General features: G+C 32.5%; 3 protein-coding genes across 11 annotated transcripts; 2 read left to right on the top strand and 1 right to left on the bottom strand.

The window, feature by feature from the left end:
• The first annotated feature begins 614 nt into the window (after positions 1-614).
• Positions 615-4,711, top strand: LOC25494660 (probable WRKY transcription factor 31). Of its 5 annotated transcripts, XR_003011984.2 has the most exons (8): positions 631-985; positions 1,113-1,270; positions 1,349-1,393; positions 2,034-2,218; positions 3,395-3,480; positions 3,777-3,866; positions 4,076-4,354; positions 4,453-4,711. XR_003011984.2 is itself a non-coding variant. In XM_039834790.1 (3 exons), the coding sequence occupies exons 2-3, from the start codon at positions 4,130-4,132 to the stop codon at positions 4,549-4,551; spliced, it is 324 nt and encodes a 107-aa protein (XP_039690724.1). In that variant the 5' UTR covers positions 3,777-3,866; positions 4,076-4,129; the 3' UTR covers positions 4,552-4,711. The 5 variants fall into 5 exon arrangements, 1 of the variants encoding a protein (XP_039690724.1); XR_003011983.2 differs by having other exon boundaries at positions 633-1,270; XR_005646423.1 differs by having other exon boundaries at positions 633-1,270; positions 2,034-2,148.
• A 5,669-nt stretch (positions 4,712-10,380) lies between these two features.
• Positions 10,381-14,021, top strand: LOC11436395 (ureide permease 1). Its single transcript, XM_003614048.4, has 7 exons — positions 10,381-10,646; positions 11,843-11,981; positions 12,064-12,229; positions 12,471-12,508; positions 12,591-12,685; positions 12,944-13,318; positions 13,477-14,021. The coding sequence occupies exons 1-7, from the start codon at positions 10,419-10,421 to the stop codon at positions 13,627-13,629; spliced, it is 1,194 nt and encodes a 397-aa protein (XP_003614096.1). The 5' UTR covers positions 10,381-10,418; the 3' UTR covers positions 13,630-14,021.
• A 344-nt stretch (positions 14,022-14,365) lies between these two features.
• LOC11423426 (protein root UVB sensitive 3) lies at positions 14,366-21,385 on the bottom strand. Of its 5 annotated transcripts, XM_024783880.2 has the most exons (15): positions 21,125-21,378; positions 20,978-21,035; positions 19,817-19,876; positions 19,339-19,377; positions 19,175-19,237; positions 18,786-18,842; positions 18,580-18,643; positions 17,962-18,045; positions 17,761-17,843; positions 17,338-17,467; positions 16,289-16,381; positions 15,623-15,761; positions 15,296-15,336; positions 15,018-15,205; positions 14,366-14,776 (listed from the first exon to the last, which is right to left on the bottom strand). In XM_024783880.2, the coding sequence occupies exons 1-15, from the start codon at positions 21,268-21,270 to the stop codon at positions 14,678-14,680; spliced, it is 1,344 nt and encodes a 447-aa protein (XP_024639648.1). In that variant the 5' UTR covers positions 21,271-21,378; the 3' UTR covers positions 14,366-14,677. The 5 variants fall into 5 exon arrangements, 3 of the variants coding, with proteins under 3 accessions (XP_024639648.1, XP_039690296.1, XP_039690295.1); XM_039834362.1 differs by lacking the exon at positions 21,125-21,378 and having other exon boundaries at positions 19,339-19,391; positions 20,978-21,037; XR_003012210.2 differs by lacking the exon at positions 14,366-14,776 and having other exon boundaries at positions 15,104-15,205; positions 15,623-15,744; positions 21,125-21,384.
• Positions 21,386-24,615: the final 3,230 nt, after the last annotated feature.

Below are 24,615 nucleotides of genomic sequence, written 5' to 3' on the forward strand. Positions count from 1 at the left end.
GGTTGTCATCAATTTAAAAGTATGCAAGTAAATATTTATAACTAAGTGTAAAACTTAAAAAACCTAAGAGGTATTAGGCCTAAAAATTGAGATTGGGATGATGATGTTGAGCACTATGCAGTAGATAATAGAAGCATTTTTATCTCAAAAGTTAGAAGAGGGAATATTAGAAACATCAATGTTACTTCTAAAAATAAATCAATCACAATTTTAAGTAGATTTGTGACATAATCCTTCGCATCTAGCTTGCCTTATAATTTCAGAATCTTCATCAGAGAGGAGATATAAACATGTGTTGGCAGACAACATTCTCTAATATAATATGAGCTTTGCTATATGGTGTGAACTATACACGCACGACCTGGACACGATAAATGAGGGTAGTGGTTTATATTTTTAAGATAATTTAAAGCTAAAATAGAAATCTAATCAAATGATTGTTATGTATGATCCAATGGACACAATATATTCGTTGATTTTCATCACAATATATTCCTTATAATAATATATAAAAGAATTGATAATGTGTGTAACCTAACACTACTGCACATATGACATTTTGCAACATTTTTGCGGTGATAATTTTAAAAAAGTGTTACACACATAATTTATTTTCAAAGCACCCATCAAAATCTCACTTATCAAAATGATAACTCAACACTGCAGTGATAACTCAACTCTCGTTCTCTATTCTCTCTCACCAAAAATCTCACCGATCAAAATGAATCGATGACAACAATCAATCGCCACTGTCGCCGCCACATCACCACCGTCACGCATCATCGTCGTCACGCCTCTCAGAATTCAGTTTTCTTTTCTCGACCACAAACAACAAATCGATCACAGAAGCAGAGCTATTCACCACATTAATGTCTTTCTCTCTTCACAACCTCGAATAATCACTTCGATTCTTCGTTCAATTCACAACGTCAATTCATAGCTCGATTCATCAGCATTCCATTCGTTGTAGAATCTTCATCTTAGGGTTCGTGATTTTGTTCTAATTAATTCAATTTGAGATAAGTGATAATTTGTGTTTTTGTTCTTAGTTATAATTTGTTGATTCTGTTATTCTTTATTCATTCATTCATTTGTTCATGCTTCTGCTTTAGCTGAAGCTTAACAATCATCGATTTCGGCAACCGCCAATGTCCAACATCAACAATTCAACGATATCGATCTTCGGATTGCAGCTCTAGCTATCAAAAGACAGCATTGTTTCCCTCGTTGTATTATTGTGAAATTTGACAGTGAAATTTTCTCTTGCAAGGTATTATTGTGTTGCATAGGAGGTGTTTGATAAATTGTCTCAATGAAATTTGAACCTGTTTTGCAATTTTTTTTGCAGGTTTTGGTGTTGGTTGAGGTTTCGGTGTTGGATACGATTTCAGAGGTCTCTTTCTGCACTGCCTTTAATTTCTTCTCTATGCTTCAATTTTAAATTCTCTAAATTCTTTTAGGCTGCAATTTTATGTTGGACTTTGTTAATCCAAAAGTGTTTTTTTTTTTCTTTTCAAATTCCCTTTTGTTCTATTCTAATGTCAATGTTATCACTTTAGACATGCTCATTATGTATGCTTATATAACTGATTGTATATTGGTACTTAGTAGAGCTTTTAATTCACAAGTTGGAAAGTTGTTTCTTGGCAGAGGAGGAAAAATAGGTGAACTAGAATTTTCTCAGATTATAGGGTAAAATATTGGTGGCAGGGAGTTAAAAAGTGTTTCAAGTTCCTATCAGTATGTTTCAAGTATATGTCTAAAGACTTGCTAAATTTGATACAAGCATAGCATTTGAAATAGAATAGAGATGATGTCAGGGAGTAGATAATATAAATACCAGGCTCCCCCCGTCTTTATGTATAAACATAGGCTCCCCGCAATGTAAATATATAAATAATAGGCTCCCCACCGTTAAATGTAAATAATGTGCAGTAAACTGATTTGTACTCTGTTCTTAGCACTCAGCATGGGATACTTTCTTTTGCTTCTTTTCCTTCAGTTAATAATATATAGGTTTGACGGTGATGCAGGACCAAAACGGAAGTTATTTTGATTCAGGGCAGTTCCAGATTGTTGCCTAACAAGGGTGATTGGGAAATCAACCTGTATGAGTTCGATTTCTCAAGTTCTACGCGTATTGGAAAGGTACTGCCTCCTGCGTTTTATTCTCTTGGAGACAATGTGACTGATGAAGGAAAAGCCAGTACTATTTGAGGTACTCTAGCTAAGTGATGCGCTGTTTTTTATTTATTTTTTGACACATAGCTTAATCGATTAAGATCCTAAAAGTGAATTTCATTCGCAACGATCTAGCTCATTGTAGATTAAGATTTGAACTGTATCGTATATTGTAGATTAAGATTTGAACTATCCAAAACAATAACAAATTAAAGGTCTCAGACATCTGAATTCAACTCCAAGAATTAAAGGGAATCTAAAGAGTATATTTGCAAAAATTAATTAATCTGGAAGAACTAGGACAAATCTATGTACCCAAAATTGATAGAAAGCAAAAATCTGAGTTAAAGAAAATAATCAATCAAAGCAAGTTTCTCAAATTAAGTCATACCCATGTCAATAACCGAATTATGATTGAATGTATTGAATATTAGTGATTCAAATAGGATATAAAAATCATGATCTTTTGGCAATTTCTTTCGGCTGACAAGTTCTAACAATTTATCAGGCATTTCTATGGAATCTACATGTGGTTGGAGTCTACTAGTTGGTCTACTGTTTTTTGAAAATGTGTCATTTAGGCATGTCAGAGATGCTGCACAAAGTCTTATAGGCAATCTTGTGGACCCTCAAAATTATTTTAGTGCTATTTTCTGTCATTTAATGGAATATGAATCTCAAATAAATTTGTGTCCACCTATATATAATATTGTTAGTTTCTTATCTATGGTTGTTGTTTCTTACTTGATAATGCTGTAGATTCATGATCTGCATGTAATTGGGCCCAGTGATGTCAATTGCGAATCACGGAAAATAAGTTATTTGTTCAATTTTAGCTATGCACCAATGATATAGTGCTGCTATAACCACTTTTTTACAATCTTATCTATGCAAGAGCATATAGAGCTGCTACAGCAGCTATATTAAACAATGACTGGACCAAAATCAAACATATGCTTGTGATAACAATTATAAACTTGATACAAGAGATGACTCCAATGCACTTCAAAAAGTAGTATCTTCCTTGAGATTTTCTGTTTATGCTCTCTCCATGGCATCACAAAAATGAATTGCAAGAACTGGTTTTACAAGTGTTCATGAATCTAGATTTCTGCTTTTTAAGCCAGACCGCCATTAAGGATTTGTTTGCACCAAATCCATAGATAAAGTTAAATTTCACCTCATGCTAACTGGTAATCAACTTGTTTAACAGGGTGGGGAGCTCTGTTCTTGGAGGTCTGACTTGACAGTTCCATTTTCTAGATTTGCAGATATGGATGGTCTGACATCTTTAAAAAGGTCTTACTTGTTTACCATATTTATGAAATTAGTACTGATCAAATTAATTTTTGATTTGTGTTATGGGAATATGTTTTGATTTCAAGAGGTTGTCTCTTATATGAATGTTGGTTCTTTGGTGTCAGCTTTTATATCCCTATGACCTATGCTTCCCCTGCAACTAAAAATAAGCATGTTATTGTCAGGCCAGCTGTTATTTTCATTGCATGATTCTTTCTCTTTTTTTTTCTTTTTTTTTATGTTATTCAGAGATGTGGGTAAAAAGCTTACCTTATGCATTCTTTGCCTTTGATCAGTTTATTCATTGAAGAATCTCAAGCTGGCATTAAAATATCTCCTCAAGATAGTAGTTACTATGGACAAAATGATAGAAAGTTCATGAACAGGTCAGGTCAATCTCTTAACATATATCATGGCTGCTCAATCAATTATAACAAATTACAGAAATTTCATTACTACTTACTTATTTGCAAATATATACAATTGTTTGTTAAATTTTTAGACGGAGCAATTGCAAGAGGAGCTTGGACGTGCAAATATATACAATTTGTTTGTTAAATTATGAAACTGAATGGATATGTTTTTTACATTTCAGATTGTCAAAGGAAAAGCTGAGGAGAAAGGAGATGGTGTGGTGGCTAGAAAGTTCATGAATGGTCCAGCAGCAAAAGTAGATGATCAGCAAGAGCCTGAACCATGCACACCTCAGAACAATCATAAAGAGCCTGATCCGGACGCATCAGAACTAGTACAACTTTTGGACCGAAGTCAGCTTCCCAGATTAAACCCCTCCAACGCTGCTGATCAAGCCAATGCAGAAGCCACTATGAGAAAAGCACGAGTCTCAGTCCGTGCTAGATCAGAAGCCCACATGGTATAGTATATTAGTGTGCATCGATAATAGAAATCTAATTCAATTATATCATTGATTACTTATAGCTGAATTGATTAACTAATTGATCACAATTGCAGATCAATGATGGATGCCAATGGCGAAAATACGGACAAAAAATGGCTAAAGGAAACCCTTGTCCTCGTGCGTATTATAGATGCACAATGGCTCTTGGTTAAGTATATATTTTGGAGTTCTTCATTGCAGGAAGGAAGTAGATGGAGACATTACTTTAATTAAGTATATCTTCCCAACATATTGTTAGTTTAGCTTGTTAAGTTCATGTACATTTATACTTTTTGCTTTCCTTTTAATGAGCCGGGCCCATCTGTCTTTCTTCTGACTGTATTATTTACTTTTAGTGCAATTTGTGTATAGTGATCTTAATATTAATAAGAATTTGAGATTGAATCAATTGTTTGTGTTTTACTATTGATCTACCCAGACTTCACTATTCAGCAACATTTATGCAACAAATTTTCTGCAATTCCAATTAAAACTATTAGCTACAGATTGGCTACTAATTAGCTTCAAATTAATAACATTTATGTAACTGAATTTCTGCGATTGCAACCTAAACTGTTAGCTATAGATTGGCTACAAATTTGCTACTAATTAGCTACTAAATGAGACAATTTTTAAGTGTTGCAAGTTTTACTCTCAAATGTTACTGAAATCATTTAGTAACATGGGCTTTACCTAACATTTGTCAAATGTTACAAGATCTAAATAGTAACAGTTGTTTTTGATTTAGTTACAATTTTGAAGTGTTACTAAATCTTATATATGTAGTAGTGTAATTACAAAACAATACATAATTTTAAACCAAACCTATATCACAATAAACCTAATTATCAATTGAAATTCCAATACACATGAATTTGATTAATTGAATTGATATTGCAAGTAATTGATCCAAGTAAAATAGTTTTAACCTAAATCAAATGGATTTAGATTATTCTTTTGAGAAAGCACTACTTAGATCAAAACTAGCAATTCACTAATCAATTAATCAAGTGCTATTAAAAGCATATTTGTTTTCAACCAAAACCAAAGTTATATATAGGTTAAATTGCATTTTTGGTCCCTTGACTATTTAGGTAGTATCAACCACCATGAACAACAACATCTGATGTGGCGATTAAAAATTAAAAAATGAATTTTTAAATTTCAAAAATCAATTATAGTATTAAAAAATATATATATTTTAATTAAATTTAAAAAAAAAAAAAAAAAAAAAAAGACATACGAGAATGGGAGGAATTGGGTTTCTTCACCCATTCTTCTTCCTATAATCATTTGATTTGATTTTTAATCTTCAAATCACCTAATTCATTTTTCGTCATATGAAGCAAGCATTCAATTTCATGAAAAATGGTATCCAAGGAAAAGGTTTGGGTGAGAAACTCCAGAAGCAATTGTTCTTATAGATCTGTCATATGAAAACGTTATAAATCTTCAGAAGCAAAATCCAGAAATACAAACCCAGAAAAGTGCTCCTAAACTCTAAATTCCAGAAGCACGGTTGGTATCGTAAATCGTTCATCTTCTTCATATGAAAAGTAAACCCAAAAAAGCAATCCCTAAATTTCTTCAACATAAACCCATAAAACTTTACAACAGAAACCCACAAACTTATAGATCTATCAATCAATTCTAATCTACAACACAAACCCAAAAAGATAAAAGATCTATCAATCAAAGTTGCAGAATGGATAGTGGGTTGCTGTTTTCTAGAGGGAGAATGAAGTTGTTGGTTGTAACAACCTATTTAATTATTAGATTATTTTATTGAGTTTAAAGTCTATTTTATGTGATTTATATGATTTTTTGGTGATGTCTTGTTGATTTATTAAGTGGCTTATTTTTATTATTTAATAGAATAAGATTTGAAAATAAAATAATATTGAGATGAGGGGCTGTTTTGAGAATTTAGAGAGTTTAGTGGAATAAGTGGAAATAAGATAAAGAGGGTTGAGGAAATAAATAGGAGAAAATAGGTCATAATAGTTTTCACGTAAAACAAGTTTTGGAGAAAAGGGATAAAACAAGAGAAGAGAAGAACCAAAGAGGAGAGGCTGCCGATCATTAATCATAAGGTAATGATGGGACTAATTCTGAGTATGTGATTCTGAAATTGAATTTAACATGGTTGTAAGTTGAAGTTTTAGAATTTGAGAATTAGGGTTAAAATTGGAGAATTAATCGATTAGATGATTGAAACATGTTGAATTAGTATAGAAACTGTGTACATACCTCTTTTCACAAACACCTCTTTCAACTCACGTTGAAAATCTTTTCTTTATTTTTTAATATTATATTTCAATATATTTTTTTCTCTTATCATTTTTTGTGGTTGAACATATTACCTGTTTAGGCATTCATGTGTAATGACACTTGGCCACTTTTATTTTGTAACCTTTGATTATACACAAAAAAATTCACATCAATTGACAATTCAATTTGACATCACTTCCTAATTATATTTTTAATAACTCAATATTAATAATTAAAAACTGAGTTTTTCTATTTACACCCCATGTTTTTCTGGTTACACCCAAATTTTCTTAAAAGTTTTTTATAATACCAAAATTGCCCTTTTATATAAATTTTCTTAAAACCCTAATTTTATTCATTGTGAGTTTCACCCTCTTTCACCCCACAATCGATCAAACAATTTGATGTTCAATATCAATCTCCATGAAAATTAAAGAGTGAATCAAAATATTTTTCATCCATACTCAATTGGATATAAGTAAGTGAATTTCTTCTTCTATTTGCTAGTTTCAATTTTTTCCCTTCAACTGCACTGATGCACTGTACGATTACGGTTTTAATTTACATTGGCAAGGTTAACTTAAATTGAGTTTACATGAACCTACTTAAACTGAGTTAACATGAACCTACTTAAACTGAGTTTACATGAACATACTTAAACTGAGTTTACATGAACCTACTTAAACTGAGTTTACATGACCTACTTAAATTTAAATTGAGTGTACATGACCTAACTTACATAAACTGAGTTTACATGAACCTACTTAAATTAAGTTTACATGAACCTACTTAAACTGAGTTTACATGTGCATTCTTAAACTGAGATGACGTATAATCATTGAATAAGATTGAACTTTTAGATGTACACTTAAACTAAGTTTGCATGATCTACTTAAATTAAGTTTACATGACCTACTTAAACTTAGTTTACATGAACCTACTTAAACTGAGTTTAAGTTGGTACACTTACTTAAATTTAGTTTACATGAACTCAGTCTACATGACCTACTTAAACTCAGTTTACATGAACCTACTTAAACTGAGATTAAGTATATACACTTAAACTCAGTTTATATGACCTACTTCAACTTAGTTTTAGATTAAATTTTATGAAAGGGTAATCTTGTTATTTTGGGGTGCAACTATGATTAACTAGGGTGCAAGTAGAAAAACTCTTAAAAACTTCACTTCCTAATTATGTATATATTTTTTAGGGGTTCGTACTTCATATCATATATTTGACTTCTACACATATCTTATCTAATATTAATTTTAAGGGTTAATTAAGTTTTTAGTCCCTATAAATATTCACAGTTTTGTTTTTAGTCCCTACAAAATAAAATCACATTTTTTAGTCCCTACAAAATAAAATCACATTTTTTAGTCCCTGCGACATTTTCCTTAAGCATTTTAGGGACCAAAAATGTTGATGAAATTTTTTTATAGGGACGAAAAATGCTGATGTAAAATTTTATAGAGACCAAAAGCACCAACCAAAATTTTTATAGGGACTAAAAAATGAAATTTATTTTTATAGGAACTAAAAACAAAACTGCAGATATTTATAGGAACCAAAAACTTAATTAACCTCAATTTTAATAAAGTACAAAACCCAACTTATTATAAACCACTCTTCTTAAGTGTCACCATTCTTTAATTCCACATCATCAATAAAGTAGTAATTTTATTTTTCCTATTAAGCATTCACTTATATACCCACATTGAAATTATCATGCCTCAATCAGTGTTGGTTTTTTTTTTTTTTTACAAATACCTCAATCAGTGTTTAACTTGCCTCAAATATGATTTCTTACAAAAAAAAAAAAAAAAAAAAACCTAAAATATAAAATAAAATCATTTCAGTATATAAAAAAAACCCTCGGTGGAGAGAACTTATGAATAAACTAAAAAAAATATATTTAGGTAAAACTACTCGAAATTTATATTTTTTTTGTGGTATCAGGGGTTTGAACCCCACTCGAAATTTATATAAAATAAAATAAAAAATATCAATTCTTAAAATTTGTTCTAAAATTCAAAACTTGCATTTTCTATACATCATCACTTCATCCAATATCACATTCATTTCCATCATATGAAAAGTAAAAGTCACATGGATAATTACTACAAAAAAAAAAAGGATAATTACTACAACACACCAATTTATAAGGTGCGGATGTATTTATTTATTTTGTTAAAACAACAATCAATTGTGGAAAGCATTTCTAATCATCTCTTAAGTCAAACTTGAAGAATCTACTATCTACCTTTAGATCAACAGCCGACGTTGTCGTAGCAGGCTAGAGAACGACGACGGCTGTTTAGAAGAGTAGTGTACTTGCAAATATTTCAACCTTTAAATTAGGTTATGATCAAAAGCAATGGTAGATCCAGGACTCTGCTCTAGGATTTCAAACTTTTGAGTTCTTGAGCTTCTTGGGTTACTAGTGCAAGAAAAAAATAAGGGGTTCAAAATGCAAAATAATGTACTTTTAAACTTTATCATTTGACCCTATATATATAGGACAGATTTTAGGGTTTCAAGGTGAAATTCGTTGGTTTTGTTGAGTTGTATTTGACGTGGTTTGCAGATAAGCGTTTGGTCGCCATCAAGTGGCACTGATGAGATCACTAGAGTCACTAACGTGTGCCGCTAATACGTCATTGTAGCTTGCTACGAGGTGATCCGGTCCATTAGAGTATTGAGGTAAGGGCAATTAATGTAAAAAAAGGTAATTGCAGTACATAAACTCGATTCCATAAAAAAAGTGTTTCACGACAATAAAGAAACGATTAAATTCGATGAAAACTAGACTCAGATTCCTCAAGCAAGATCCCGATTTCGAGTTTTGTGGATGAAAAAATATATAGTTGGGTGAGGAGATCTCATTACATATGACTAGCCAAGTTCTCTGATAAAAATTAGTCATTGACAAAGCTAGTAGATATTTTACTTCAATAACTTGGTCGACAAGAAAAATTAATTCAACGTTATTTTATAGATAATATAATTAATTTAAAGTTTATGGACCACCTATCTTTGTTTTTTTCCTTTATAGTCAAAAGACCGAAATAGTATTACATTAAGTCGTTCTCTTTTCTTAGCAATACTACATTAAGTTAATATGTCAAATGGTGAATATCATGTAAAAACATTAAACTAGGTAACATCTATTTCCTTCAGGTAATAGACAACTAGCAATGGTTGGTTACTTATTATAAAACTAACACAATCTTATGCGACTTATGTTTGATTCTATCTATTGACGTAGTCATACTTTGGTCCCTCACACATAATTAACTTTAAAGACACATGACGTTGCTGCTTGTATAGTTATAGAAAAATTTATTTTGCTTTGGTGCATGGTTGAAAGTAGATTCCTCTGTCTCGAAAACTTTCGCGTTCATGTAGTCAAAATACTCTTTGTTGTCCGATTTAGATCGGACGGTCCGAAAATTCAGATTTCAATTTTTTATATTATAATTTAAAATAACAAGTTTAAACATTGTTCGTCCGATCTAGATCGAACAATCACCGACGTCTCAAATGTGTGAAGTCATAAATACAGTGGAGGCAGATACTTTTTTTTTTGAAGAAGTTAAATTATTTAAATTAGCCCACCCAAATTGACACTAAAGAGATTCAAACCTGAGATCTCGAGAACCCAATCCAAGTGGAGCCAGATACTGAAATTGGTATTGGTACATATATCTTCATTGTGTTAATTTCTTGTCACAAGTCATATGAAATTTCTTGGTGAGTTGAAAAATGTATATGGTAGAGAGCAGGGGAGGTGCCATAGTATGCATGCTGGTTTCCTTGTTCTTCTTAGGGACATGGCCAGCTGTGATGACTTTATTGGAAAGGAGAGGTCGTCTTCCTCAGCACACCTATCTTGACTACACCATCACTAATCTCTTGGCGGCTGTTATCATTGCTTTCACCTTTGGTCAAATAGGCACTGATCATCCTAACTTCTTGTCTCAACTTTCTCAGGTAGGTTTTAATATTATCTTTTCTATGTTTATTCTAAATGGAAAGAGGGAGCATATCATGCACTTGATGATATTTTTAGGTCATGGGAGAACTAGTATATATACAAACATAAAGAATAGGTGTGTATTGATGTTGAAGATTTTGTAGTTGAAGATCTTTTAGTTTCAAGTAGCTTTAAACATGGAAATCAGCTTATAATACCAAAGAGAGGAAGAACTCTTTGTTCAGAGTGAGAGTCCTTCATCCAACTATTTTTTGCCACAAATTATAACCAAATAAGAGTCTGTTTTTTTGAATCAGCCAAATTTATTAAGCCAAAAAATGTGTAAAGAAACCACAAATTTAGACGGAAAAATAATAAATAGAGGTACCATATATATGCGGAACACTCAACGGTGACAACCCCTACCGTATATACGTGGAACCTCAAAACACCTTCCTACAAACCAAATAAGAGTTTGAATGCAAATTAAAAACAGAGAGAAAAAATAAGCTGGCAAAGAGAATCCAAAACAGGTTTTTCCACTTTCTTCTCTGTGGGACATGTTTTCCCCCAACCCATTTCTTTTATATTTTTCAATATTTGAAAATAAGAACCTATTTGTATTAAAATATTTTAAACGATAAAAAGAGGATAGTATGAAATGTATCATTTTGATGTTTTCAAACTTACTTTTAATGTAACAACTTGATGTTTTCAGACTTTTCCCTAAGTGAGACCCACCATATTGATTAAATTACAGCAATGATAGGTTGACACTATGTGTACATCCTTTCTACTATTTGGAAAATTTAACTTAACCAAATATATTGTCAGTGTAACCACATTTTTGTAGTTGCGTAATCACTATTTTTCCAGAATTTATTTGGTTAACTAAGTGGAAAAATAGTGGTCACGCACATTTTAGTTGCGTGACCACGTTTTTTCTGGAAAAATAGTGGTCACGCAAATGGAAAAATGTGGTCACACATACCATATATTTGGTTAACTGAAATTTTTCAGAATGGTACAAAGGAGTGTACACCATAAAGATGTCGACATATCTTTATTCATTAAATTATATCATAATGTTTTGTTTTTCTAGGGAATCATAATGTTTTGTTATAAACCATATTTCGATCTGGTCATTAATTTTTACATTTTTTTAATACTTTCTCTGTAATTGTTTGATGTGAATATGTGATGTTTGATGCAGGATAACTTGCCTTCTGTTCTATTTGCCATGGCTGGTGGGGTTGTCCTTAGCATTGGAAATTTATCCACTCAATATGCTTGGGCCTTTGTTGGTTTATCAGTTGTTGAAGTTATCACATCAAGTATAACTGTTGTTATAGGTAATTGTTAAATTACTAAACAAGCTATGCAACAATTTCTTTATTGAATTCTACTGAATTAACTTTGTTGAATTTGTCACAGGCACAACATTGAATTATTTTTTGGATGACAAAATCAATAAAGCTGAGATTCTTTTTCCAGGAGTTGGTTGCTTTTTAGTTGCAGTTTGTTTAGGCTCTGCTGTTCATTCATCTAATACTGCTGATAATCAGGCTAAGCTTTCAAGTCATCATAAAGATGTAGTTCAGTATGTTTTACACTGTCATTATATCACAACCAATCATATTTCGGACTTCAGTAGTAGTTACGTTTCCAGTCAAAAATCTTACATTGACGATGTATATAAGTTAAATCCGAAAAGATAAGAAAATGCTTCACGATTTTGTTTGGAATAATTATTATAGTTTCTTAATCATTTCTGATTTTGTCTTGGTTTATGACTATAATGTCTTATTTTTTAATCACACCAAAATATGTTATTTTTCCAGGGGGACTAATTTATCTACTTTGAATGAAGAGAGTAAAGGTAACAATATTTGGTTTTCTATTTTGTGAGATTATCTTATCTGATAAATGTTGCCTATTAATGATCTTTATTACATAAACAGATGATTCAAAGGATCTAGAGAATGGAACTGCAAACAAAGCCAAAGCAGGAACTGCAGTATTTCTTATAGAACTTGAGAAAAAAAGATCCATTAAGGCAAGTCATTATTCCTCATTGAAATTTTCGCGGACAATTTCACTTTGTTGTCAAACAATGATACCAAAGTTTAAAACTACAATCGTGTAATTACTCTGCGATTCTCGACATTGTAGAGAAATGCAGACAAACACGGCTGAATTGAAGTTGCAATTTGATTGCATAATACATTTGCAGTTGCAGACAACAATTTAAAACTATGATTTAGACAATGACAGGTGATGTTATGATAACACCGTTGTGTTAAACCATTTGCAGGTATTTGGAAAGAGCACTTTCATTGGGTTGGCTATAACTTTCTTTGCAGGAGTTTGCTTCTCTTTATTCTCACCAGCATTCAATTTGGCAACCAATGACCAATGGCACACTTTAAAGAAAGGGGTTCCTCATTTGAGTGTTTACACTGCCTTCTTTTATTTCTCAGTTTCTTGTTTCGTTGTTGCCATCATTCTAAACATCACCTTCCTTTACCACCCTGTCTTGAACTTGCCTAAGTCGTCATTGAAAGCTTATTTGGGAGATTGGAATGGTAGAGGCTGGGCATTGTTGGCTGGTCTGCTTTGTGGATTTGGGAATGGCCTTCAATTTATGGGAGGTCAAGCTGCAGGATATGCAGCAGCAGATGCTGTTCAAGTGAGTTTTTACTCTTTTTTTTTTCATGTCAGCACGTAACTTTTCTTTCAGTGAGGAGAATTTGTACATAAATATTTTTATTCAGATACTCCATTTGGACTTAAATATAAGCAAAAATGTACGCATATTTTGGTATTTGAGAAGTGTTGTTTGTGCAGGCACTTCCACTTGTGAGCACTTTCTGGGGCGTTATTTTGTTTGGTGAGTATAGAAAATCATCAAGGAGAACATATACATTGCTTGGGAGCATGTTGCTTATGTTCATTGCAGCGGTTGCCGTGCTCATGGCATCGTCTGGGCACCGAAAATGATCATGCAACTTAAAGGAAACTATTCATTCAACTTTGAAAGGTGTTGAAACAAACTATTTGAAGTGTAAACCAAGTAAAAACTTACTGGTCGTTTTAATATTTTGCGGTTCAAATATTGATTCAAGGTTTATATAGGAGGATTTGGATATACAGCTTAGCCAAGTATTTTCTAGTTTCATCCATTTTTCCACATTCTTATTTGGTGACTTTTTACATGGACCGCTATTAAACCTGTCCATTTTATTAGTGATATGTCACATTATTTTCAACCTTTCATACATGGGGACTAGAGATCAAAACCAGCACCTCTCTCTAAATGCTTGGACTCGTATACTTTTCTTTCATGGTAACAAAAATGAAAGAACTGTCTGGAAATTTTACCCATTTTCAAATGATGTGTTATGTATCTTAGCTACAATACGACTACAAGGAAAGGAGGCTCGTGTTTGTTGTGTGAATCTATCCAATCCCAATAACATGGACAAACACTAATAACGGTAGAAGATGGTGTTCGGGTGTACCTGTTGTTCCATTCAAGTATGTTGTTCACCTTTAATTGTTGCAGCAGCAGCGTGGCTAATGGTGGTTAGCAAGGCTCTCCCATGGTGGATGTCTTGAGCAAAGAAGAAAGAATGTGGGAGGTGAGAAGGGAAGAGACTAAAGGAGAGTATGTGTATAATCAAGTTAAGTGTATACCAATAATATCATAGTATAATGGTGAGTTTGATCAATCCAATGGTTCTCAAAACATAGACCACCATGGACCACTTATACAGTGGTCAATGTTAAAAGTCATCGCATTCCCAATGGGCAAAAATGTTACCTCTTCTATTACATCTTATGTCCCTTTTTTTGGAAAGAATCTGCTATATCTATTTCATGAAAAGTCTTCACATAAAAAGTTTACATTTCTTATTTTCGACATATTTTCCTCACTTGCTTAAGACTTAAGTCCCTTTATAAGAAGTGTTATAATCTTTACAACAGTTTAACTCAATCCATCCAGAGCCTTAAGACCAATGTTAATGTATCAGACCTGGAGATAAACCTAGTCGATTTTTTCTTCGGACGGTTCGTGTATCCAATTTGCCCTCCATATGATAGGTGATGATAGAAGACGTTCTGTTTTCCACCCTAATGACTTGAGCTGTATGTACCAAACATGCGGTCAGTTTGTGTAAACTGTTCAAACAAAATTTATAAAATGAACAATATCAAAACAATCTTACAATAACTGAGTTTTTTAGCATCACAATTTTCTCATGAACTCTCCTATTTAACTTTTTCATAGGCATCTTGGAATATCGAAGGAATTTTTCATTAAGAACCATAAACTAGTTTTATTTGAAAAGCTCTCATGAGTTAGAAGCTAAATAAAATATATGTACCTTCTGAATAAATACTTCATACTGGTTTTCCATCCACATTTGGCTGTCTGAATGCAGAGATTTTCCTTTATAAACATTATTTGCGAGGACAAGAGCATGAATAAATGACTTTAGGACATCAGCACTACTTGAATCTTTATGAACAATAACGTCGATGATTCCTTTCTTTTCCACTAGTATGTACTTGGCTAAATAAAGAAACAAGATAACGAAATAAGGTTTTAAGACTTAAAATGGAAAGTGGAAAACAAATAGTTAAAATAATTTGAGAAATCAACCTTTTGCGTAGTAAGATGCTAAAGAAAGCAAATGCTCCTTACTGTTGGTGTAACACAGAATTTTCTAAGTCAGTGTTATGAATGACATTTCAAAGATATTAACACACTATAATGAAGCCATAATAAATTAATAATGGACAACTTATGCTTTGAGCAAATAGTGCTGATAAAAAAGAGCAAGTGCTAAGTAATGTTAATTAAATTTGTAAAGATTACATTTGGGGCCTTGTTTGCAAATAACGATGACACAAAAAGAATCATAATTGATGCATAGAGAACAGAAAAAAAATCTAGGACAGGGACACAGACAAAATTTTAGCAACTTACATTTCCATTTCATCAAATGAAGAAATCCTTGTGCCTAGACGTACTTTTGAATCCAAGGAATTAACCTTCTTTGAACTCATCGAGGTTAGTTGTATCGGTAAAACATGCTCCAGTGGAGAGACCTGTTTAGGGGAGAGAACTGGCAAAAAGTTTAGAAGCAGGCATTAATATATAATATATAATATATAGAGACAACGAGAACATAATAAGCTAGCTTCAATATTGGAAAATCACATTCTCTTTGACAGGGTCCTAACCTAGGTAGCACCGACACTTCACATTGAACGGATGTCTGGTGTTAAACACATGTTGGTGTGCAGACACAACACTGACACATGTGGTTACATTCAATTATTCCATTTTCTCAAAACTACTATGGTCGCTAACATGTCAGTTGTGTCTGGTGTTCGTGACTGTCTCGGTGCTTTAGAGGTCCTAACTCTATCAAGCCAACATTGTTTTTTAGAGACGATTTTAGGAGGGGTTAAATTTAACACCAAAAATAGACATCCTATGAATATAATGATTTTGATGTGACAAAATTGTTCTAAGATGCAGCTGATTTTATGTGCCAAGATTATAAACAGAAGAATATGTGGTCCAAGTCTAACATCCAAGATAAATTGCGAATATAAAATGGTAATGAAAAGTGGAAACAGAGAATACCTTGTCTGGATTCCATGAAACGCTGCAAAAGAATAGAGCTCCTTTCAGGGTTTAAAGAGTTCAATGACAAGCATTGAACAGCTCGGTAGTTTGCTACATTGGAACAAAGACAACATTCACATTATCAAGTTTTCATATATGATGCTGGTTTTTAGAATCAGCTTGTGTATTAGGGATAGGGTGGGTATGTTCAGTATAGACCAAGACATCCATATAAATTACGAGATCTCTAACTTCATAAAGAAAATGGGATTAATTTAATGAGAGTAGACTTTGTTTTCAATTGTCGAGAATATGATATTGTCAAGAACATGATTTAGTAGAATCTAGTCATTGAGTTTAAGTTTGCAAGGTAATCAAATCGAGATTCACATTGTTTAAGATACATCACCAATAAAAATTATAAAAGTTTGTAAAAAACAAAAGTGACATAACAAAATTATAAGTTGATATATCAAACATGAACCTCGAAATAATTGAAGATTTAACTCGTAAATCAAATGAAAAAAGAAAAAAAGTGACATACAATATAAAGTTAAGAAAAAAAAAGTTCCCAACTACTCTAAGATTAGTTTGTGATCCATTATAATGAATCAGGATTCCATATGAGATTTATATCCATAATAGATACAAACGCACTAGGGATTCGTATTGATTGGGTTCAGTTAGTATTGAATCAAGAGATACAACTCTCATGTATAAGATACTAATAAACATGACAGAAATACAATCTTTCTTCATACAACAAACCAACGGCTATACTTAACAAGACCAAGACATCGGTTGGTCGGTAAAAAGAAACAAAATAATATCATCTGCAACCTGTCCGGTAACCAGAAACAAATGGACTAATTTGTCTACAAAACCAGTAAGAAAATTTGACAAATTAGATCGCTATGAACATGCCAACACCATCAATATATATCCTCCTTTTACTACTTGATGAGGTACATGGGCCCAAGGAGTCATTTATTCATTTTCATTTAGTTTTCTTCACAATTCTAAAATGCAAAGGAATGCATAAAACAAATTACAAGTTGAAAACATACCATACATATGAAACAGAGTCAGAGACAAAAAAGAAAACCAAATTGCTAGTGGGTGACCAGTGGTAATGCGAGCAACAAGCATTCCCAGTGCCATGCCAATCATAGTCGCCACAGTTTCTTGACTTCCTTCCTATAGAAATATGTTAACAAGTCAAAATATATCTATATATCATGCCCTACTAAATAAAATACTTCATTTCAGCTAATAATAAACAATTAAAATAAGGGATTGTTTGGATTGGCTAATTTGAACCTATCTACTAATATAAACACTTGTGATACTGTTTGTGAAAGCTTACGGAATCCATAAGCTCTTTAAGATAGCCTATATGAAAATGGTGTGAGTTTATTTTATCCTTTGCTAACAGCTTATACAAAAGCACTTATATGATAAGCGCAACATGGCTAAAGTTTTATTTATACCTTAGCAGAAATATCGGCAGCATTATCCTGAAGAGCAAAATGTTGAGTCAAAGCTGCTCTAGTGGCTCCACTTGCAACGCCAGCTAGTTCCAAATCATGTTTAAAGAGACAAAATATAAATAAATAAATAAATAAAAAGGATAGACTGATGATATCATGTCACCAATTTATTTTTGAACTTATAGAAATGTTGGAACTTACTGAAAGATCTTGATATGCTTCCTAAACAAACAATAAAAACAAATGCTGATGGAAACAATGGTGAAATGAGGTCCATTAGCATACCTGCAATCAGTTTATAAACCATAATAGATCAATATGAGATAAAAAGACTGCAATGTGAAAAACAAATAATCAATAAATGTATACCAAGATGAGAATATCCTGAGCTCTATGTAGAATATGCAAAATCAAAGTTTTAAATTAATGCAAATCTGTGTCAGTATTCAGATCAGTTAAGAACAAAGAAATCATATTCAACAGAGACAAAAGCTTTGTAAGAAACTGCTAATTCATAACTAGGATCGTGTTCTGTTCTTTTTTATAGTACAAGCTCGATTATAATATATTACTAGATACTTTTTAGTACTGTTAGTTGATTGATAAATCCCATCAAATGTGTCAGTGCAGCTAATATGGAATGGATTGATGTAAGGGGAGAATGGTGCGCATGTTAGCCTCAAAATTTGACACATACTCTGAAACCAACACTCAACTAGTTAAGCTGTTATTGGCCTATGTCTATATATTAGAGAAAAATTTCATAAACAAAATGGCTACACAAATTTCTATGAAAAGATGGAGTGTCAAATAATCTACCAAGATCATTCATGAGATCTGCAACCAAACGCCACATTTTAGCATTGCTATCAAGATTTGATCCCTGCAGCATATGAAATAAATAGAAATAGTTAAAATGACATGATTTCAGAATCATTTGAGTGGAAATTAAACCAGCATACAAAGTCATCGCTGCTTATTTTATTTAAAAATTAATAAGAACTATATTTTTATTGGAGACAGACCTGGTAGAATGTGAATAAGATTCCCCCAAGCATGCCAGTTAGATCTCTCAAAAACCACTGGAAATAGTTTCAACATTCAACGTCAACACATTTCATTTCAGCCTAAGAAACACTGAAGAAAGAAAATGTATGAAAAAACAAAACACAAACAACTTGAGGCTTCTTCCCCCAAGCCCGACCATAAAACACTGAGGTTCAATCACTACCTATGCAGCACTGATACGGATACCAGACATGATACTCACATTGACAAGTCAGCATTGATAATACTTTGAAAAATGGAAGTAATTGAATGTAACGATACACATGTTGGACACCGAACAAGACTTCAATCTAAAGTCTCGGTCTACATATGACTCAAATAAAAACAAAAAAATACTAGTTAATACCTGAAAAGTGGCACCAATGACTGTAGCTGATTTCTCACCAACTCCAATAGCACTCAAGAGAGCCTGAAAGGGATTTTCTTTTATTGACAACTCATACACTACTCTAAGCTTGGTATTACTAAAACTAGTAGAACAGAAAAAACATAAAGCAAAACACGTCTTACCTGGGTAGAAAGCATGGTCCTAATATACGTAGACAGGCCCTGCAGCAATCAATCTATGATTAACTCAACAACAATAACAGACATAGTTTTGAGAGTAAATCAGCATTTTAGTAATTGAAATTGAAAGTGTCTGTCAAACAAATCTGCGAAATAGCAATTTAGTCCCTTAAACTTAAAAACATCAGCCAATTTCGTCATTTTTCCAAACTTAGCGCCACATTTCTGAAGGTTTTATCCTTGTCTTGATATGGTAATGGACTATTAAAGTTGATATGTAGGTCTTTCATTAGTTTTTAGTTGTGATAGATATTTACTAAAGAAATATTTTGATGGAACTAAACTTACCAAAGTTCTTTAATTTAAGAGACTAATTTGTTACATTATTAATTTTAGGAACTAAATTGCTCGACGTTTACAATTTCAATGATGGAAATGCCGATTTACTCTAGTTTTGGTGAATCCCAAATTTAATAATTACCTGCAGTAAATCCCAAATTTGAAATGGAACATAATCTGGAGTAACACTGCTTGGAAACCCCTGAATATTATCAATAATAACAAGAAAAAGAGAAACCCTTTTAACATAAAGGAAAAGAACAATAGCATAGTATTCTGCAGTTTCATACACAATTCTGATGTTTTTACCCGAGAAAACAGAAGATGTATTGTCAGTGTAAAATAGTTTTACACTGCCATCCAATAAACATCTTGTATTCCGCCAAATCAAAAGATATTTTGACATTAGTTGTATGACATGCAGATTGATGGTTTCTAATTGGATGATGGTGTAAGACTATTTTACATTGTCAGTGTGTGCCCATAATAGTAATGAGTTCAATGGAGGTGCACTGACGGTGTAAAATAGTTTTACACTTTGATCAATGTAAGCATAGATTATAACCACTTTTTGAAAATAACAACCCAATTCCAATTGGACGTCAATGTGAAACTAGTTTACACGGTCGGTGCATCATCATCCAATAAATACCTATCTTGCCATGTAAGCATAGATTATAAACACTTTTTGAAAATTACAACTCAATTCTAATTGGACGTCAGTGTAAAACTAGTTTACACTGTCAGTGCATGTCCCATTTTATCTAATAAAATAATAATGACTGAAGCTTGCCTCAGGAAAAAATGCTTGAAGAAATCGTCAGTGTAAAACTATTTTACATTCTCAGTGTGTGCCCATAATAATAATGACTATAACAGAGGTGCACTGACGGTGTAAAGTAGTTTTACACTGTCATCCAATACATATCTATCATCTTACCATGTAAGCATATATTATAACCACTTTTTGAAAATAACTACCCAATTCTAATTGGATTTCAGTGTAAAAAAACTAGTTACACCGTCAGTGTATCATCCAATAAATACATACCATATTGCCATTTAAGCATAGATTATAACCACTTTTTGAAAATAACTACTCAATTCTAATTGGATGTCAGTGAAAAACTAGTTTACACTGACGGTGCATCATCTATCTAATAAATAATACCTATCACCTTGTCATGTAAGCATTGATTATAACCACTTTTTAAAAACAACTACTCAATTATCAATTCCAATTAGACATCAGTGTAAAACCATGTCCCATATTTTCTAATAAATAATAATGATTGAAGCTTACCTCAGGAACAAATGCTTGAAGAAATCGTCTCCAAACATGAGTAAAGCGTGCACCAGATCTGTATAAATAAATGTTAAAGAAGAAAGAAGAATAAGGAGAAAGAATAATTGAGAATGGAATTGTGAAAGGGAAAGGAAGAAGAAGAACCTTCGAATGGAGAAAGAGGAAGAAGAAGCTTTGATAGTGAAAGTTTTAGAGAGTTTAGTGGGAGATGAACCGTTCCATTCTTCTAATGTTAATAATGATGTCTTGTTGGATGCAGAAGAAGAAGAAGAAGATGAAACTGAATCCATGATGACCTGACCAGATCATGAACTGAAGTGCATAACCTTTGATGACTTCGTAGGTAGACAGGTTTTGCAACTCGTGTCGTGTGTTTACAAGCGTATGTGGCACGTGAGTCCCCCTGTTTTAACCAATCAGGGATTTTGATCTCCTATTTGTTATGGAAAATTAATTTGATAAATTTTTGTCATCATATTTGTTTTTGGGATAGCTTATGTTTTTACTCTTTTTCTTCTCTCTCTCTATTATTTAGAAAAGAATTGGTTATCACAAAATTATTTTGAAAATAGTTTTTTTTTTTTAAGCAAAAGACGGGATGCAGAGGGGTAACCTGCTGCAACACCCTAATCTTATCTTATAATATTAGAAAAGTACAAAAGAAAAAAAAGAAAAAGAAAAAAAGAGGGGGGACTAAAGCTAAAACCCTCGACAAAAAAGAGGAAGATAAGAAACTAAAATAAAAAAGAACAAAATAAAAGCATAAGGAACAACAATAGACCAACAAGCTAGCGCGGGGTACGGTTCGAAGCACCTACCTTGAATCCTTTGTTAGCCTCGGTTTGCTGCTTCTTTAACCTTCTTTTTGACTTTCTCGGAACCACCAGTTGAAATGGTTGATTTGTGTTTCCACCCAAATCAACACTCTCATAATTTTGAGCCATGTTAGACCAGGATTCACTCAAAAATTCCGTAACTTATTGGGCATCATTAGGAACTAGCCTTAAAACTTGCATGTCGTGAATTACATTTGAGCTAAAGTTTGACAAATTAGGGTTTGTCACCACCATAGATCTACCAAAGTCCTCCTGACTTGAAGGAGAATCTTGAATATAATCCGCATCCATGATTGCGTCACCCCAAGGGCCAAAAATAAGCATATCCGGAAATATATTGTGACGTTGGTCATCATTCAGTGTCTCAGCCAGAACAGAATCATCAACCTGCAAAGTTTGCTCACTAACCACTCCAACAGAGATATTAGGAACCTCTTCCTCATGGTTTAATCCCACAAACCTAACATTTGTAACTTCCCTAGACCTTATTATATCATGAATGAGCGGGTCTATTTCTACAACAGTTGTATTGTAATCTATCACTTTTTTTAGCGTACCTGCAGGTGGTATGATCACGGCTTCAACCTTCTCAACATTTGAGGCAGTAGGCTTAATGACAGGCTGCACTTTGGGACTTTGATACTTGCAATTCTTAACAGAATGTCCAACAATCTGATGTGAGTTACATAATGGAGGAAGTTTTACAAACTCAACATCCACATAGAAATCAAAATCCTTCCTTTCAACTAGGATTCTTTCACGCATCTCTAATGTTAGATCAACCTCTATTAGAACTCTAGCATAATGACCGAAAGTTCTCTTGCTAGTTACTTCATCAAGTGCCAAAGGAGTTCCTAAAGCCCCTACTATTTTGAAAATAGTTATGTAAATATAATTTCTCAATTAATTATATGCATCTATGCACCTCATGTGACCTTGTGATACAAAGAAATAGAGATAGTGATTTAATAAAAATGATTATGTTAATGTTATGAAAAAAAAATATAAAAAGTAAATAAGATGTTGAATGATTGTGTATGAAATTAAGGGTGTATAAATATAGATTTGGCTTATATAAAATGAGCAACTCACTTTATATTCGATTATCCACCAACTCCGTTCAATTATTTCTTTCCCTTTTTTCTTTTCTCATGTGTGATGATACAATGAATATTCAATTATCCGTATCATTTAAGGGACATGTACCATGTACTTTATTAATGTAGGTCCAATGCACACCAAATTAATTAAACATATTTGTTTGGTAGTCAATCAGTCATATGTTGCCTATTCGTTAGTGATCTAAATTATGTTGTGTAATCTTATGTAGGTTGGGAGGATGCATATGCGACTGTTAGGAGAACTTTGGTGCCAAAGTTCAAATCAATGGTGAAAGATATTGATGTAACATTAAATGTGGTTTATTGAGAAGTGTTTCGTAACATATCATAAATTACGTTGTTTGTATGATTCATCTGAATTAAAATCCGTTCCCATGGTATGATTAATGTAGTAAGGATTTATTATATGACTTATTCTATTGCCATTTTATAAAAGTTTTTAAAATTTTTTTAGAATTTACTTACAATATAACTCGTGCGTCAGCACAGGTCAACGTTCTAGTTATAATTATCTGAACCGTACTCCATTCATTGAAAACATATATTATATATAAAAATTAAAAAGTAAATTATATCCTCTAACCATATCAAAAGAGATAGAGATAGAGGATATATACTTATTTGTTAATTAGACACTTCACTCACACTATTATATATATATATATATATATATATATATATATAATAATAATAATAATAATAATAATAATAATAATAATATTACTTCATGACTTCACTTCGTGGAGTGAAGTATGAAGACAAATTGGAACATGCACCGCTGAGTGGGTTGGTCATACACTCTTTGTACCAGATGATGCAAACCTTCCAATCAATAGTTGTTTGTTGGACGCCTCCTGTGGCCGCAACAGCAACAACCACCAAGAAGAAGACTAGGAAAATCACACACGAAGCTTTCTTGGTCATGATCACTGCCATTTCAATTAATTAACTATGCTATGTTATGTTTGTTTTCTTTCTTTCGGCTTTGCTTTTGCTATTGCTATGCTCTCACCCCATCCTCAATATTATATTCAATTTTTCATTCAATTCAATTCCACATTCCCCATTTTGTTTACGTGTAAACACAGCAATATCATATTCTACTTCTAGCCCTAGTTTAACATTCATATATTATTTATTATCATGAAAATAACTTTTCATTAAATATGTTTATTTTAGATAAACAAATTGTTGTGTATGTCTTCAAATTTGTGAAGAATGGTAAAAATAGTTAATCCCAAGCAAGCTTTAACGTCTAGGAACTTCTCATTACCTAGTTTTTTCATAAGCAAAGAATTTGATTAAAAGTATATAAAGGGGTACCCCTTACATCAAGTATCACATAGGTACCAACAATTGCATGCATGCCACCAGGTCAGATTACCAATAAGAAATTATCAACAAACTGATTAACAATAAACTATTCCAAAGATAGCATTTTAAATCGATTAATGGTTGCAATACAGTCCTCAAACCCCCATAAAAAAATAAAAAAGATCATGATGCATAAAAGTGTTGATATTACCAAAAAGAAGGTTTTGCGAGTTAACCACCCTTCTACGGTCACTAACAATAATTGTGTATTCAGAAATTAGGGTGTGATCATACATTACAATATGGTAGCTTGTGTGATTATGGGATAGTTTTGCAAGTGAGATTGATATCGATGAATAGTATC

This window comes from Medicago truncatula, chromosome 5 (assembly GCF_003473485.1).
Source record: "Medicago truncatula cultivar Jemalong A17 chromosome 5, MtrunA17r5.0-ANR, whole genome shotgun sequence".
Lineage (NCBI taxonomy): Eukaryota > Viridiplantae > Streptophyta > Magnoliopsida > Fabales > Fabaceae > Medicago > Medicago truncatula.